The sequence below is a fragment of the Ursus americanus genome, chromosome X (assembly GCF_024610735.1).
Source record: "Ursus americanus isolate L20-20 chromosome X, mUrsAme1.1.p, whole genome shotgun sequence".
Classification (NCBI taxonomy): Eukaryota; Metazoa; Chordata; class Mammalia; order Carnivora; family Ursidae; genus Ursus; species Ursus americanus.
The window spans coordinates 45,516,477-45,532,261 of NC_142164.1; the positions used below are offsets into that span (position 1 = coordinate 45,516,477).

At 41.3% G+C, this 15,785-nt stretch overlaps 1 protein-coding gene across 8 annotated transcripts in view; it reads left to right on the forward strand.

Annotated features, from left to right (window-relative positions):
- SYTL4 (synaptotagmin like 4) overlaps positions 1-15,785 on the forward strand; it is a 74,744-nt gene that overhangs the window by 53,096 nt on the left and 5,863 nt on the right. For 7 of the 8 annotated variants that reach the window (XM_045805144.2, XM_045805145.2, XM_045805140.2 and 4 more), the window contains 9 exons: positions 5,487-5,588; positions 6,061-6,136; positions 6,492-6,582; positions 6,695-6,798; positions 7,304-7,396; positions 8,915-9,093; positions 9,402-9,504; positions 10,244-10,405; positions 14,347-14,455. In XM_045805144.2, coding sequence (XP_045661100.1) covers positions 5,487-5,588; positions 6,061-6,136; positions 6,492-6,582; positions 6,695-6,798; positions 7,304-7,396; positions 8,915-9,093; positions 9,402-9,504; positions 10,244-10,405; positions 14,347-14,455 — 1,019 coding nt within the window. The remainder of the gene's footprint in view (positions 1-5,486; positions 5,589-6,060; positions 6,137-6,491; positions 6,583-6,694; positions 6,799-7,303; positions 7,397-8,914; positions 9,094-9,401; positions 9,505-10,243; positions 10,406-14,346; positions 14,456-15,785) is intronic. The other variant, XM_045805146.2, reaches the window with a different exon arrangement.

Consider the following 15,785-nt stretch of genomic DNA (forward strand, 5'->3'; position numbering starts at 1 on the left):
GCTTCTCCCTCAGCCAAAGAGAAATGACTTAATCACATTTTAGATGATTGTTGAAAAGCAATATAGAAATATGTAAAACGGGCCCCCAGTAACCTCACTGCTTCTGCCCCAGACTATTATTATTAATAGGCATTACTAGTTTTGGTGTATGGACTGCCAGACTGTCTAAATGTACAAATACGGATTGGATTCTTAATTTTTTTATTTTTAATAAGATTTATTTATTTTTTTACTTGAGAGAGAGAGTGTGTGTGTGAGAGAGAGAGAGAGAGAGAGAGAGCACAGAGGGAGAGAGAGAAGCCGACTCCCTGCTGAGCAGGGAGCCTGATGTGGGGACTTGATCCCAGGACCCTGAGATCATGACCGAAGCCGATGACAGATGCCCAACTGACTGAGCTCCCCAGGCACCCTGGATTCTTAAATTTTAAATCTCTCTTTTTTAAAAGGATCATACTACATACATATTCAGCAGTACAAATTGAAAGAGAAAGATTTTAAAAACTCAATAATATAGATAATCCCATAGAAAATTGGCAAAATATTTGAACAGGCATTTTGCCAAAGGCAATATACAGATGTCAAATAAGCACATAAAAAGATGCTCAACATCTTTAGTTATTAGGGAAATGCAAATTAAAGTTGTAACAAGATACCACTGTATACCCACTAAACTGGCTAAAATTTAAAAACTGACCTTACCAATTGTTGGTGAGGACATAGAGCAACTAGAATTCTCATACACTGCTGGTGGGAATGTGCAACAGTGCAGCCCCTTTGAAAACCAGGTGAGTAGTAGTTGAGTTAAATGTGTACTGCCTCGCGATTCAGCCATTCCATTCCTCAGTATTTACTCAAGAGAAGCTAAAACCTATGTCCATGCAAAGACTTGCACATGAATGTTCATAGCAGCTTTGTTTGTAATAGCCAAAACCTGGCAACAGCTCAAATGTCTATTAACAGGTGAAGGGATAAATTGTGGTTGGTTTATATAGTAGAATACTACTCAGCAATGGAAAGGAATAAACTATTGATAAAAGCAATAACACGGGTGAATCTCAAAATAATCATGCTGAATGAAAGAAGCCCAACAAAAGAGAGGACATACTGTATGATTCTATTTATTTAAAATTCTAGAAAATGTAACCCACGTTTTAGCGGCGGAATGCAGATCAGCACTTTCTGTCTGGGGACAGAGGCAGGAAGGGAGGAATGGATATAAAGGAGGAAGAGGAAACCTTTGAGAGCGATAGATGTATTCCCTCACTTAATTGTGGTGATGGTTTCCCAAGTGTATGTCTATGTTAAAACTCATCAAATTGCACACTTAACCACGTGCAGTTTATATCAGTTGTAACTTGAGGTGTAAAAGGAACAATTCTAGAAAAATACAACATCAACATCTTTCCATGTCCGCACCAAGGGTCTGGCTCATTCTTTCTGCTCTCTGTATGATGTTTTGTTGTATGTATGTATGTACTGTGATTTTATCCACACGGTTTCGGGGGCGTGACTCATCTGTTCTAGGTGATGAGGCCCCCTTTCTCCTTTTGGATAAGGATAAAAAACAGCTTTTATTTCCTGAATCTGATGAACACATCTGACCTCATCGGTCAGAATATAATTTCTGAAACCTACTGCTTCTGGCTGTCTATGACCTCTTGTCTCATTGGACCCAGAAGACTTACTTATCCTAAATATGGAAGCAGATTAAGTGGCCATAAATGATCTTTGCCATAAAATTATGGAGCCTCAGAAGTAATCAAATTCAGCCCTTTTATTTTTACAGAAAAGAAAGCAAGAGAAGTGATTTACCTGAGATCATACAGATAGTTCGAGCCCAGGACTCCCATCTCTTGGTCTATTTTTTCCTGCACAGATGTCAGTAATTGCCTTTTTGCCCTAGGGTTGTCTGTATCAGGTCCAGATTAGTACGTATTAATCTTTAGGAAAAAATACAAGCAGAAAACACACTCCATGGGCTATTGTTAAACTACCTCTCTAGAGGAATGGTTCTGCTGTGGGTTCTTTATTCTTTGGAACGAAGGGGGGAAACAGAATGATTCTAAAGTAAAAAGGAAATCAACTTCCCTGCTGTCTTGGACTATAAAATGAACATATCTCTCAAGAAGTGACCACCGTTTCACCTCTTGCAGGCCCTAGGATTTCAACCCTTGCTGTCTGTTTTCACAAAGCTATTGCAAACATCATGTGATAACTTGGAAAGTTTATTCTTTACTGACTAAGACATTGTAGATTCTGGTGATTTTGTTCTTTTTTCTTTTTCTGGTTACTTTGTTCTTTGTTCATGTATTAGTTCGCGCATTTTTTTAAGCAAATGTCTATGAATGCCTACTATTTGCCACGCACTGTTTTAGGCCGTGGGATACACTGGTAAAATACAAGAAAGTCCCTTGCTTGTAGAGCTTAGATTTGGGGATGGCCAGACACAGACAATAATCAAATAAATATATCAAATCAGATGTTGACAGGTGCTGTGGAGAAAATGAAGTAGGCTAAAGGTATAGGGAGTGCCAGGAAAACATGTTGTGTACCCATGCGGTTTTACTTAGAATAGCCAGGGAAGAGTCTTAATAATACAGTGATATCTGAGCAAAGACAAGAAGCAAATGAGGGAGCAAACCCTGAGAGTGTCTGGCGGAAAAGCACTGTGCGCAGAGAAAGCAGAAGATATAGACCTTAAGGTGAGTTGGTATTTGGCGTGTTTGAGTAATCTGGAACTGGGTGAGCAAGTAGGAGGAGTGGTAGGAGATGAGGACAGAGAAAGGAGGAGAAGCAGATCATGTAAGCCTTTGTCCACACTTGTAAGGATTCTTTCATTCTGAGTGACATGATCTACTTTTTCTATTTTTAAACTGAGGTAAAATTTAACAATTTTAAGGTATGCCATCCAGTGGCTTTTAGTACTTTCAGAATGCTGTGCAACCTTTCTTCTCCTAATGTCCTCCCTGCTTTCCTTATGTTCCACAAATAAGTGAAACCATATGATAATTGTCTTTTTCTGCTTGACAAATGAAGGGGGGGAAACAGGGGGAGACGAACCATGAAAGACTATGGACCCCGGGGAAACAAACCGAGGGCTTCAGAGTGGAGCGGGGTGGGGGGATGGGCTAGCCCGGTGATGGGTATTAAGGAGGGCACGTATTGCATGGAGCACTGGGTGTTATATGCAAACAATGAATCATGGAACACTACATCAAAAGCTAATGATGTACTGTATGGTGACTAACATAACATCAAAAAAAAAAAAAAGAATGCTGTGCAACCATTCCACGGTCTAACTTCAGAACATTTTCATCACTACAGAAAGAAACCCTGCCCCCATTAAGTGCCACTCCCAGTTTCCTCCAGTCCCTAATCTGCTTTCTGTCTCTCTGTAGATTTGCCTATTCTTGATATTTCATATAAATGGAGTCATGTAAAATACGTCTTGCTTCTTTCACTTAGCATAATGTTTTCAAGGTTCATCCATGTTGTAGGATGGATCAGAACTTTATTTCTTTTTATTGACAGTAATATTTCACTGTATGGATACACCACCTTTTGTTTATCCATTCATCCATTGGTAGACATTTAGACTGTTTCTGCCTGTTGGCTATTGTGAATAATGCTGGTCTGAACATTCATGTACAGGTTTTTGTGTGGACACATGTTTTCAGTCCTCTTGGGTATATACCTAGAAGTGGAATTGCTGGGTCGTATGGTAATTCTGTTCTGGATTTATATTTTATTTTTTATTTTTATTTATATTTTATTTTTATATTTATTTATTTTAAAGATTTAATTTATTATTATTATTATTATTTTTGTCAGAGGGAGAGCACAAGCAGGGGGAGTGGCAGGCAGAGGGAGAAGCAGGCTCCTTGCTGAGCAAGGAGCCCCTGGATTTATATTTTAAAAGCTCATTTTGACTGTTCTATTGAGGATAGATTGTGTAGGGACAAGGGTAGAAGTAGGGAGTTCAGTCAGGAGGCTATTGTGACCACATTGTGACCAGGGATGGTGGTTTGGACCAAAGTAATGGCAGTGGAGGGGCTGAGAACTGGTCAGATTCTAGATATAACTGAAGACAGAGCCAAGAGTATTTGGTAACAGATTGGGTTTGTATTGTGAGAGAATGAGGGAAGTTAAGAGAAACTGTTAAGATTTTTCACCAGACAAATGAAAGGAAGAAGTTGTCATTTGATGAAAATGAGGGAAGAGCAGGTTTGGGGGAGGATTAGGGCCTTAGTTTTGCACTTGCTGTGTTTGAGACATCCGAGCAGAGATGTCAAGTAGGCTGTTGGAAATACAAGCCTGGCATTTGAGTGAGAGACAAATTTAGGAGTTATTGGTTTATAGAGGATATTTAAAGCCATGAGACTAGATGAGATCATTTAGGGATAATTCTAGATAGTGTAGAGAAGCAGCCTAAGGAATAAGCCTGGACACAATCCAAAGATTAGAGGTTTAGGAGATGAAGGACCAGCAAAGGAGCCTGAGAAGGGCACCGAAGCAAGGTCAGAGGACCAGGAGAGTGTCGTGTCCTGGCAGCCAAGTGAAATTAGTTGAGATTCTTGAGGAAGAATGATTTTTTCCTTTTTCTTACTGCTCTCACAAATTCCCTGAGGTCCAGGAATGGTGTCCTTCCCTTTAGCAATGAGGACTGCTGTTTTGAATGCCCAAGGTCATCCCTAAAGCTGAGAAAGAATTCTGGTCTTCTAAATACGGTCTTTGAAGCATACTTCTTATTTACGTGTCTACTTTAAGCCCCACTAAGGGGATTCAGTCAACAAATATAGGAATGCCCACTGTATGGTAATTTCTCTTCTAGGCACTGGGAACACAGCAGTGAATAAGATATGTGGTCACTGATATCACAGAACTTAGTCTAACGGAGGAGAAAGACATTAAATAAGTCATTTGTTTAAATTATTGAATAAATTAAATAATTTGTTTAAAAGACATAAATAATTACATATATGATGACTGCTGCCAAGAAATCAGGGTGCTTTCGGAGCATATAGGAAGGTTACTAATCCAGACTTGGAGTGAGGACAGAGTCAGAGAGATCTAGAGGAATTAACATAGAAGGAGAGACCTGTAGGAGGAGTTGATTTAACCAGGTGGGGGAAATGGTCATTGTGAAAAGAACATGCCAGTCAGAAAAAAGAGTAAAGGGGAGAATTTTGGCATATTCAAGGAACCAAAAGAGCTTAATCATTCTGGAAACGTAAAGTATAAGGAGGGTGGAGACGAGTCCGGAGAAGCGAGCAGAGGGCAAAATCCTGAGGGTTTTCTTGCCATGGTAAGGAGTTTGAACTCCATCCCAACAGCAGTGAGGAACTGCTGACCAGTTTTCAAAGTATACTCAGATATTTATCTTAGAAAGATCACGCAGGCTACCAGTGTGAATGGGCTGGAAGGAAGCCTGCTCCCAGCAGGAGAGCCCACTTCCTCTACATATCAGCTCCTGGTTTTCATTCTAGTGTGCCATTTGAAGTGCCCAAGCTGAAAAGTGGAAGGAGTGTGCTGGAGGCTGAGAGTGAGAGTCTGGATAGCTACACAGCTGACTCGGATAGCCTGTCAAGGTGAAACTCCTACAAGTCCCTGCACCTCCGCTCATCCCAAGTCTCCATTTTGTTGTCTAGTTCAGGATACAGGGTGCCTGTAGCTTCAGTGTGTCTACCTTCCATCCTCAGCAAGTCAAATGAAGTATTTTCTCTGACCTCGCCACAAGTCTTGTCAGTAGTACATCTTCTGTTGGCTCTGAGCACAGCCTTCTGGGGCATGCTGACTTCCACGGGCTGCTGCATCTTGGAGGAGTCTTCTTGGACCAGTAGCAACTGCCCCTGATGTCCCTTAGGAATGGGGGAGTGAGTGTGTTCGGGCAAAGTTGCTTATCTGATTGTCTGCATTCCTGCAAGGTCGATCAGATGTGAAGTAATACCTTCTGGATTTGGTTACTGCATGACCCCAACCAGTGGCTCTCCTTCCAGTCAGCTTCCATAGGTGGGGAAGGTGAGGAGGTGATTTTGTTATAACTTCTGTATCTACCTCCAGGAGAGACTCTCTGGATAAATCTGGCCTCTTTCCAGAATGGAAGAAGATGTCTGCCCCTACATCTCAAGTGGAAAAGGTAAGCTTTAGTTATTGGTCAGGTGGGGTCTCTCTCTTTCTCTCTCTTTTCCTCTCTTTTCTCTCTTTCTTTCTCCCTTCTCAGGAGCAGTTTACATCAAGAATTCAACTAAACAAATTTCAGTTCAAATTCTCTTGGGAGTATCTAAGGTTTTGGTTGAAACATGTGAGAAAATATGTTTCATACTACTTCCTAGGATTAAATTAAATTCCTAAGATTAAATTAATCTTTCCTTTAACTTTGTATAGTTTAGCAAAAATCTGAGCCCTATTCTTCGAAAGGCTGTTTTTCCTTACTCCATCCTCCCACCTTCCCTACAATCCTTTTCCATTTCCTTGCCCTTATTCCTTCCTAGGAAACTCAGCCTGGGGGTCAAAATGTGGTATCTGTTGATGAGGGTGAAATGATATTTAAGAAAAACACCAGAAAAGTCATCAGGCCTTCAGGTAGGTTTCCCTTCATGGCCTCTGAGATTGAAGTCCTGCATACCCTGGATGTGTTCTTGGTATGGAAAAGAGTAGGTCTCTTATGATTTGGGTTTTTTGGTCTTCCATTCAGAATATACTAAATCTGTGATTGATCTTCGCCCGGAAGATGTGGGACATGAAAGTGGCTCCTTGGGAGACAGAAGCAAATCTGTCCCAGGCCTCAGTGTAGATATGGTAAGTACCCTTGTATTGGTCACTATATGAAATTTTATAAATCTAAAGTTGACCTTAGTACTTGATACTCCTAATCAACCTGTTTAATTCTTTAGGAAAAAGCAACATGAATCTTGATTCCTCCAAATTTCTAAAGTAAATCTGGTTGCTGAATCGCTTAAAGGAAAAGACTGCCTTCACTGTCTCTTTCAACTTCTAATGCGTTGCTTGATATATAGTTGGGAGCTCAAATAAATACTTATTTTGATTAAAATATAAAGGGATGGTAGGGTTGGGGCAGTCAAATGGGAAAGAGATATTCCTATCTTGTTCTTTTGAGATTAGAAAAAGAGGGTTGGAATATAGCTTAGAAGCCTGAAATGGGAGACACAAAATAAGGATAATGTGCATGCATGTGCTCATGACACCTCAGAGTTGAGCGATAATTATGGCTCCCACTCAAGGAAGTTTTTTAGTCTTTGAACTTCTAACTTTACTAACTCTGAATCTATATTTACTGTTCCAGGAAGAGGAAGAGGAAGAAGAAGACATTGACCATCTGGTGAAGCTGCATCGCCAGAAGCTAGCCAGGAGCAGCATGCGAAGCGGTTCCTCCATGGTAAGTTCTATTAGTTCTGTGGCTACAAACATATTGGGGTCCTGGGAATGAAGGAAATATCTCTCTAGAGCAGACTCGGGACCTGGGGAAATCATCCTAGTCACTCTTTCCAGGTAAGTGAGACGCATTTGTCTGTTCATAGGCTCAATTTACATAGTAGTTGCTTAGGGCACAGCTAGGTGACTTTCCTCAGCCTCTGCCCTGGAAGTCGTCAGGTAATTAGGCAATTCGGGCTAGAGACGCTTTTGAGCAGTTTTGTGAATAGTAAACCATGACTTCGCCCCAAAAAGGTAGCAGGCCATGAAGAGAGCAAGATAATATTTCTTCATCAGAGTCCACTCCAAACTCACATTCAAGAGCATTGTCATGAGAGGGGCCCTGACAGGGTTAGTTAGCATCAGGGTATGATTCAGGAGCAGCAATACCGATCACAATCACGAAGTTAAAGGTGCGTTTAAGAATTAGGGCCTAGTTCTGTCAGAAGTATGGAGACTGGTGTTTAGGGGACAGACACAGAGTCAGGAACTGAGGTGATTGGGGTTTGTTCCTACTCACACACAGAATGGAATGGCAGGCTTACAGAGCTGATTACTACCTGAGAGGGCAAGGTCTCTGCCTCCCCCAAATTTGACACAATCACTTTTTCTATAGGTGTTGATAGGGATAAGGCAGATAAAAGAAACCCACAGATACCGCCCCCCACACACACATACACACACAGTGGAATATTCCTCAGCCATCAAAAAATGAAATCTTGCCATTTGCGATGATGTGGATGGGGCTAGAGAGTATTATGCTCAGTGAAATAAGTCAGTCAGAGAAAGACAAATACCATACAATCTCACTCATATGTGGAATTTAAGAAACAAAACAGATGAACATATGACAAGGGGGAAAAGAAAAAAAAGGAGAGAGGGAAACAAGCCATAAGAGACTCGTAACGATAGAGAACAAACTGAGGGAGGTGGGTGAGGAATGGGCTAGATGCGTGATGGGCATTAAAGAGGGCACTTGTGATGAGCACTGGGTGTTGTATGTGAGGAATCACTGCCTGCTACTCCAGAAACCAATATTGCACTGTGTGTTTGCTACAATTTAAATAAAAATAAAAAATCCATAGATAATTAAGGCACTTTGTTTTCATTAGTAACTGACCCCTGCTAGCCAACATTTTAGCATATATAGCAGATAGCAGAAACATAATTTCATCTTACCTGCACTCCTTGTCTGCATTCTGGGGCAGGTGAAAACTAAAAAAAGAAAATGTAAAAAAAGGGAAGAAGAGAAGCTAAGAGCGTAGGTGAGCAACGAACTGATTATCAACCTCAGCAGTTGTGAGTGTGCTACCAGCTGTCTCAGCCTCTGAGTACAAGACCGTTGGCAGCGCTGGCTTATGGCAAGGGTTTCTGAAGATTTTGTTTTGTTCAGTGACTGTGGCTTTATTACAAGGGAAGATGTGAGCCGTGTGGGAAGGGGAGTCAGGCCCTTACCGGATGTTTGTGGCTGCTTTGTCTTCAGAGTACAATTGGCAGCATGATGAGCATCTATAGTGAAGCTGGCGATTTTGGCAACGTCTTTGTGACCGGCAAGATTGCCTTTTCCCTGAAGTATGAGCAGCAAACACAGACTCTGGTCATCCACGTGAAGGAGTGCCACCAGCTGGCCTATGCTGATGAAGCTAAGAAGCGCTCTAACCCGTGAGTGCTTCTGGAACCTGGCCGACGCTCTGAGATGAGAGCTCACATCCTGGCATCTATGTGGGCACTCTTGAACCGAGGTTATCCCTTCCTGGGCAGACAGGGAGGTGTATTTGAGAGCGGGTGGGGAGCTACGGGAAAGGGACTAGGATTGGGAAAATGCTAGAAGACATGTCTAAGAGGGCTTTGATGTGACATTTTCATTTCATCATGGCGTCTGTATATGGAGAGCAGAGAAGTGAAGAATGGGCTTGAGAAAAAACAACAACAACAACAACAAATGACTCCATACTCTCCTTGATTTCTAGATACGTGAAGACTTATCTTCTGCCTGACAAGTCCCGCCAAGGAAAAAGAAAAACCAGCATCAAGCGGGACACCATCAATCCACTGTATGATGAGATCCTTAGAGTATGTATCTAGATCCCAAGAGCTGAACACGTCCTGTCTTGTGTGCTAAGCTGTAGCTATTCCTCTGCTACTAGGGCAGGGTGACACAGTTTTCAGTGGCCATGTCTGTGTCTGAAGATAGGCCATGGCCATCTGTTCACATACTAACCTCCCAGAGAAGAGAACAAAGGTGATCTGGCTTTCTTGGATTGTTGTGAAATTGGAGATTCATGTGACCACAAATCTCATTCAATTTTATTTTTAAAAAGATTTTATTTATTTATTTGAGAGAGAGAAAGCGAGAGCACGAGCGAATGAGCAAGGGGAAGGCAGAGAGAGAAGCAGACTCCCTTCTAAGCAGGGAGCCCGACATCGGGCTCGATTTCAGGACCCTGAGATCATGACCTGAGCTGAAGGTAGATGCTTAACCGACCGAGCCACCCAGCTGCCCCTACAAATCTCCTTTTAAAAAGTCATTGGGGATCAGAAGTTTCTGTGGCAGTCTGTTTTGAATATTCCATTGTTCTTTCACCCAGTCTAGGAAAAATTAATTTTCCAGGTCCTACCTTAGAATGTGGTAGATTTTTGTGAAATGGGGTAAGTGAAGGCTTTGATTAAGGAAACTCAAAGTGCTTAGAGACCAAAGTAATTTGATAATCAGGATTATGGACTTTGGGTATGATTGCTCAGATATCGGAATAATCTTTTCTGAGGAATTACTACGAACTAATCATCTTGGGCTTCTCCTTTTCTTTCACAGTATGAGATCCCAGAATCTCTTCTGGCCCAGAGGACTTTGCAGTTCTCAGTTTGGCATCATGGTCGTTTTGGCAGAAACACTTTCCTTGGAGAGGCAGAGGTCCAGATGGATTCCTGGAAGCTTGATAAGAAACGGGATCATTGTGTCCCTTTACATGGAAAGGTAGTCTGCTTTAACAACTCCTTGCGCAGTTGGGACCTGAGGTAGCACCGTCTGCAGGGACCTCTGCTGGTACATGTTGGTAGCGACTTTGAATGTAATCTTCTGTGGAGTTCTAGCACCCCCTGCTGGGGTTTCTGAGTCGGACAGTAACTTCAGATGCACTTGCATGTTGAGTGTGCGATCTCTTTGTAGGGCAAGCAAAGGATGAAGCCATGGTTTTCCTTTGAAAAGCTTTTCATATGTGTGCCAAGCTTTGCCTCATAACCTTCCAGAGTCCGGGCGTATCCTAACATCCTAACTTGCACCTCTTCTCCCAGCTAACCTTTTGGGTGTCTCCTAATCACTCCTTTTCCAAGCTAATCTTTTCACTAAAGAAGTGGGAAGTTAAAACAGTTCATGGAGTTCTAATTGTACTCTTTGTCACACAAGCCAGGGAAAATTTTACTCTGGAGATGGCATCTCAGGCGAGAGTGTAGCAGGATCCAAAATAGTGCCTGGGATCTGAGTGTAGGCCTGGATTTGAATCCTGGTTCTGTTATTTGCCAGCTAGGTAAGTCACCCCTGTTATAAAATAACGTAGGTAAATCACTTAACTTCTGTGAGTCTCAGTTTATTCATCTGCAAAATGGGGATCATCACGATACTCCTCTTTCACAGGCTTGTCCACAAAGTGCCAAGCAATGCCTGGTACCTAACGGACATTCAGTAGGTTACTGTCATTCCGGATAAGATGAAATTGCTAAAACAGAGTTAGGATTTCTTGATGATCTGAACTGTTCAATGGCAAGGTTCCTTGGTAATTTTTTTTTTACACTAGCATTTTCTTTTTTAATTATTATTATTTTCAATTAGCCAACATATCATTAGTTTCTGATGTATACACTAACATTTTCAATGCTAAAAATAGTACGTGGTGCATAGACTATCTTTGGAAAGATAGACAGAAAACTAGTAGCAGTGGCTGCGTCTGGGAAGAGACTGAGGTGAGAGAGCAATTTTGTTTTCTCTGTATGCCCTTTTAGAACCTTTGAACTCTTTACCATATCTACATATATCACTTATTTAAAAAATGAACAATAAGAGGATTCGTGTGCACATGGTTCGAAATTGCAATGACATGAAAGTATATAAAAAGAAAAGCACATTCCATTCCCTAGAAATAACCACTGTTATCAACTACTTGGATATCTTTATAGAGATTTTATATTAAGCAGCATGAATATGCACGTAGGGATTTATATTTTTTCCCTTTTATACAAATAGGCTTGTATGCACCTCATCGTGTACATGTATCTTGACTTTTTTTTTCATTGAACAATTCATTATTTATCATGGACATCTTTGTCTGCCATCACTTACAGATCTATCTCATTTTCATTGCTGTATAGTATTCTTTCATGTGCCTATATTATAAAATGTTGGCTTTCTTGCTGTTAAAGCTATGCTGTAATATATCTTGGCCTTCTTATGTGAATGTAACGTAGGAGAAATTGCTGGTGATGGAATTGTTGAGTCAGTCATGTAATATTTTGATAGCTACTTCCTTCCATAAAAAATATTAACAACGTTAAATCTGCCCCTTTAAAGACTAATAATAACAGGAAAGCAATTATCACCAAGCTATAGCATATTATTAGAAATGTAGAATCTCTCTCTCTTTTTTTTAAGCGATTTTATTTGAGAGAGAGCATGAGCCTGTGCATGAGAGCACAAGCTGGGGGAGGGTCAGAGGGAGAGGGAGAAGCAGGCTCCCCACTGAGCAGGGAGCCCGATGAGGCTCAATTCCAGGACCCCAGGATCATGACCTGAGCCAAGGGTAGACGCTTAACCGACTGAGCCACCCAGGCATCACAGAAATGTAGAATTTCTTAAGCATTTGGCATACGAGTCGTTCTTTCAGGGGCCTATGGTTGATAAAATGATATTGGAAATGTCACCGTAAACCATTATGAACTACTGCCAATAAAAGCATCTTACATCAAAAGAGAAAAAAGCTGCATTAAGATGGAGACATTTGCTCTTTGCAGTTATTTTGAGCTAGAATGAAAATATGCTACTGAAAAAATATACCAATTTCTAGCGAAGGCTAAACTCCAGTTTTAAGAGTCTACTGAAGTTCACAATCTGGAAATGAATAAATTGTGTAGACATTTATAAACAACAAAAAGTCCACTCCAGCATTACATATCTATTTTAACTTAAAACACTCTACATTTATTGCCTCTGATCTATCCATTTTTTTTTTCTTTTTTGCCCCTAGCAATCTATTTGCTCCCATTCAACTTTCTCTTCCTGGCATCCACCTCCCTATTCTTTTGTATCTCTTCCATACACTAAATTGTGCATCTGGGTATGTGGTACCTTTTTCTAAACCAATGGGGATTATGCCTTCCTGGTGTTGGTATACTCCATGCTGAGGACCTAGGTGAGAGGAGCCCCAGTGAATACACGCAGATGACAGGGCACGTCTGGTCCACACCGCTGGATAGCAAAGCGTAAAGAACAAAACCATGCCAAGAGCGCCAATAGAGTGAAGCAATTCTGGTACCAACAGCCAAAGACAATAGGCCACTTGCTGCTCATTCCAGACATTCATTCACTCCTATATTCATTCAGTAAATATTTGTGGAGCACCTACTATGTGCCAGGTACTTGGCTAAGTGTCAGGCCTACTAGGCTGAGCAAAACTAGGGTGATTCCTGTCCTCCTGGCATTTAGGTTCCAGCGGTAGAGACAGCCATTCATCAAAAGTAATGTAAATATAAAATTAGAAATCGTGGCATGCTCAAATCCTTGCAACAGAGTTCACCTAGCCTTCTTCAAATCTTTGAAAACTCTTTAAAAAATACTTTTTAATCTTTGAAAATCATACAAGCACTACATACCATTCTCTTGAAAAAGTCTATATCTATATCTATCTATCTATCTATATCTATCTATCTATCTATCTATCTATCTATCTATCTATCTATCGACACACACACAGGCAAAAGTGAAAGCCCTCTTTCCTTTCCCCAATCCATTCTTCTCTCTAGAATAAACAAGTGTTAAGTTTGTATGTATCCTTCTGGGTTTTTCTATGCAGTGTAGTATAGTGGTTAAAAGCATGGACTCTGGAACCGGTCTGTATGAATTTGAATCCTGCCTCTGTCAGTTGCTAACTGTGTGACCTTGGGCAAGTTACTTAACCTCCCTGTTCCATAATCTGTAACATGGGGCTAATAGTACCTATGGGGATTATCTTGAGGATGACACAAAATGATATACTTAAAGTACTTATAACAGTGCCTGGCACATAGTAAGTAATATACAAGTGATAATGATCATAATCATTATTTACATACATACATATTCACATGTACAAACATGAACATATGTCAGTGTAAGTGGGATACTTTGTCTGCATTTTGCTTTGTTGACTTAATAGTACGTCTTGGGTATCTTTCTGAGTCAGCACGTGTGGATTCCCTGCATTCTTTCTGATGATTGCATGCCATAATCCAGACGCCATCTGCGGGCATTAAAATCGTTCACTTAACCTTGCCTATATTGATCAACATTTAGGTTGTTTCCACTTTTTGGCTTTTACTAACAATGTTGATAGCAAGATTCTTCATCATGCATCAGTTGCCTGTGAGTCTGTATGGCAACTTTGCTGGAAGACCTTTGGGGGTACTTGGAATCTAGTAACTGTATCCCCCAAGTAGCAAAATAGTGGGCATTGCAGAAGGCTTTGTTGGGTTTTTCTGCAGCTCCTTCTGAAGGAACTGCCTTAGAAACCTGCGGCTGCCATGGCCGAGGCACCCTGGACTGTATTCATAAGGAGGATTCTCTTATGTCATGAAACTCTTCTTGGGGTCAATTTTTGAGTCTCCTCAGTGAGAGGTCCCAACAACTCCTGAGAAGCCCCACTTGACTTGTCGGGTTCCCCTGTGTTTCAGATCAGTGCTGAGTCCCCGACTGGCTTGCCATCACACAAAGGCGAGTTGGTGGTTTCATTGAAATACATCCCAGCCTCCAAACTCCCTGTTGGAGGTGACCGGAAAAAGAGTGAGTTTTTTGGGGAGGGGGGCTGGATTTAGCCCTTAGTGTTCTGTACAGGCTGTTCGTGTGATAGTGCAGCGGGTGGCCAGCACTGTTGGAGAGACCGGATTGAGATGCTCCTGGATCATCTTCTAGGGAAGATTCCTTTACTAAGTAAGCCTTTTCTGCCTCATTTTCAACCAGAAGGGACTATCTTAGGGTTAGCACTCAGTTTTGTTTTGTTTTTGTTTTTTGTTTTTTGTGTTTTTTTTGTTGTTGTTGTTGCTGTTTTTTAGGCCATTAAACTGACGTGGTCTTGGTCCAGCTATGGCAAACTATTAAGAGGGCAGATTAGAACAGAATCTTTGGGGGTGAGAAAGGGTGGTTGCAAGGGGTGGTGAAATATGAGGGACAGGAAGTTAAAGGTTGAGGAAGAGTAAATGAACACACTGGGCACTGTGCTAGTGACTAGGGATATGTAGATGAGTAAGACATGTTTACCCTCTTTGAGAAGCTCAGTGTAGCAAGGACAACAGTCATATGCTGAAAGAGCACAGACACAGAATCTCTCTGGTTACATTTGGGGAGAACTTTAAAGAGGAAGTAAGGACAAAACTGGACTTCAGATTTTACCAGGCAGAAAAGGGAGAGAATGGGGTGTGAAGAACAGTTCCAGGAGAGGTCGCGTGAGCAAAGGTTTTAAGAAGGCATAGTAAATGTGGGGTTGTATGGAAAGTGTGAGGCAGTGAACTCCTTAGTTCAGTGGCGCTGGAGTTATGGTTTGTGTGTGTGGTAGTGGAGCTGGAAGTGATAAGGCGGGTGCCTGACTGAAAAGGGCTTTGCACATAACGGTAACGAGTTGAATTTGATCCATTGGTGCAATGGGAAGCCAAAGTTCTTAGAAAGATACCTGTGTGTATGGGATGACTAGAGAAGAGAAGCAAGGATAGGACCATAGGGAAGAGCAGCACTTTAAAGGATGAAGAGAGGACAAAAAGCTAGTGAGGCAGAGGATTATTAGGAAAGAGCTTGGAGAAGAAAAGAGCAGAGGTTGTCAATAATGTTGAAATACTACTGGGATGTCAAGCTGGTGAGGATGGAGAAGACGTGGCTCATCGGCGTTAGGTTGTCTTTTCAGTGGATTTGTGGAAACAAAAGCCAGATTTCACCAGAAACTAGGCCAAGTGAATGAAGCAAAGAAGTAGAAGTAGTGAGCGTGGACTCTTTTTTTTTTTTTTTAAGGATAATTGATGGTGAAAGAAAGAGGTAAGGGTAAAGGGAGATTTTCTTTTTAAAGGATTTCTTTTTTTTTAAGATTTTATTTATTTGAGAGAGAGCGCGCGCACATGCGCACAAG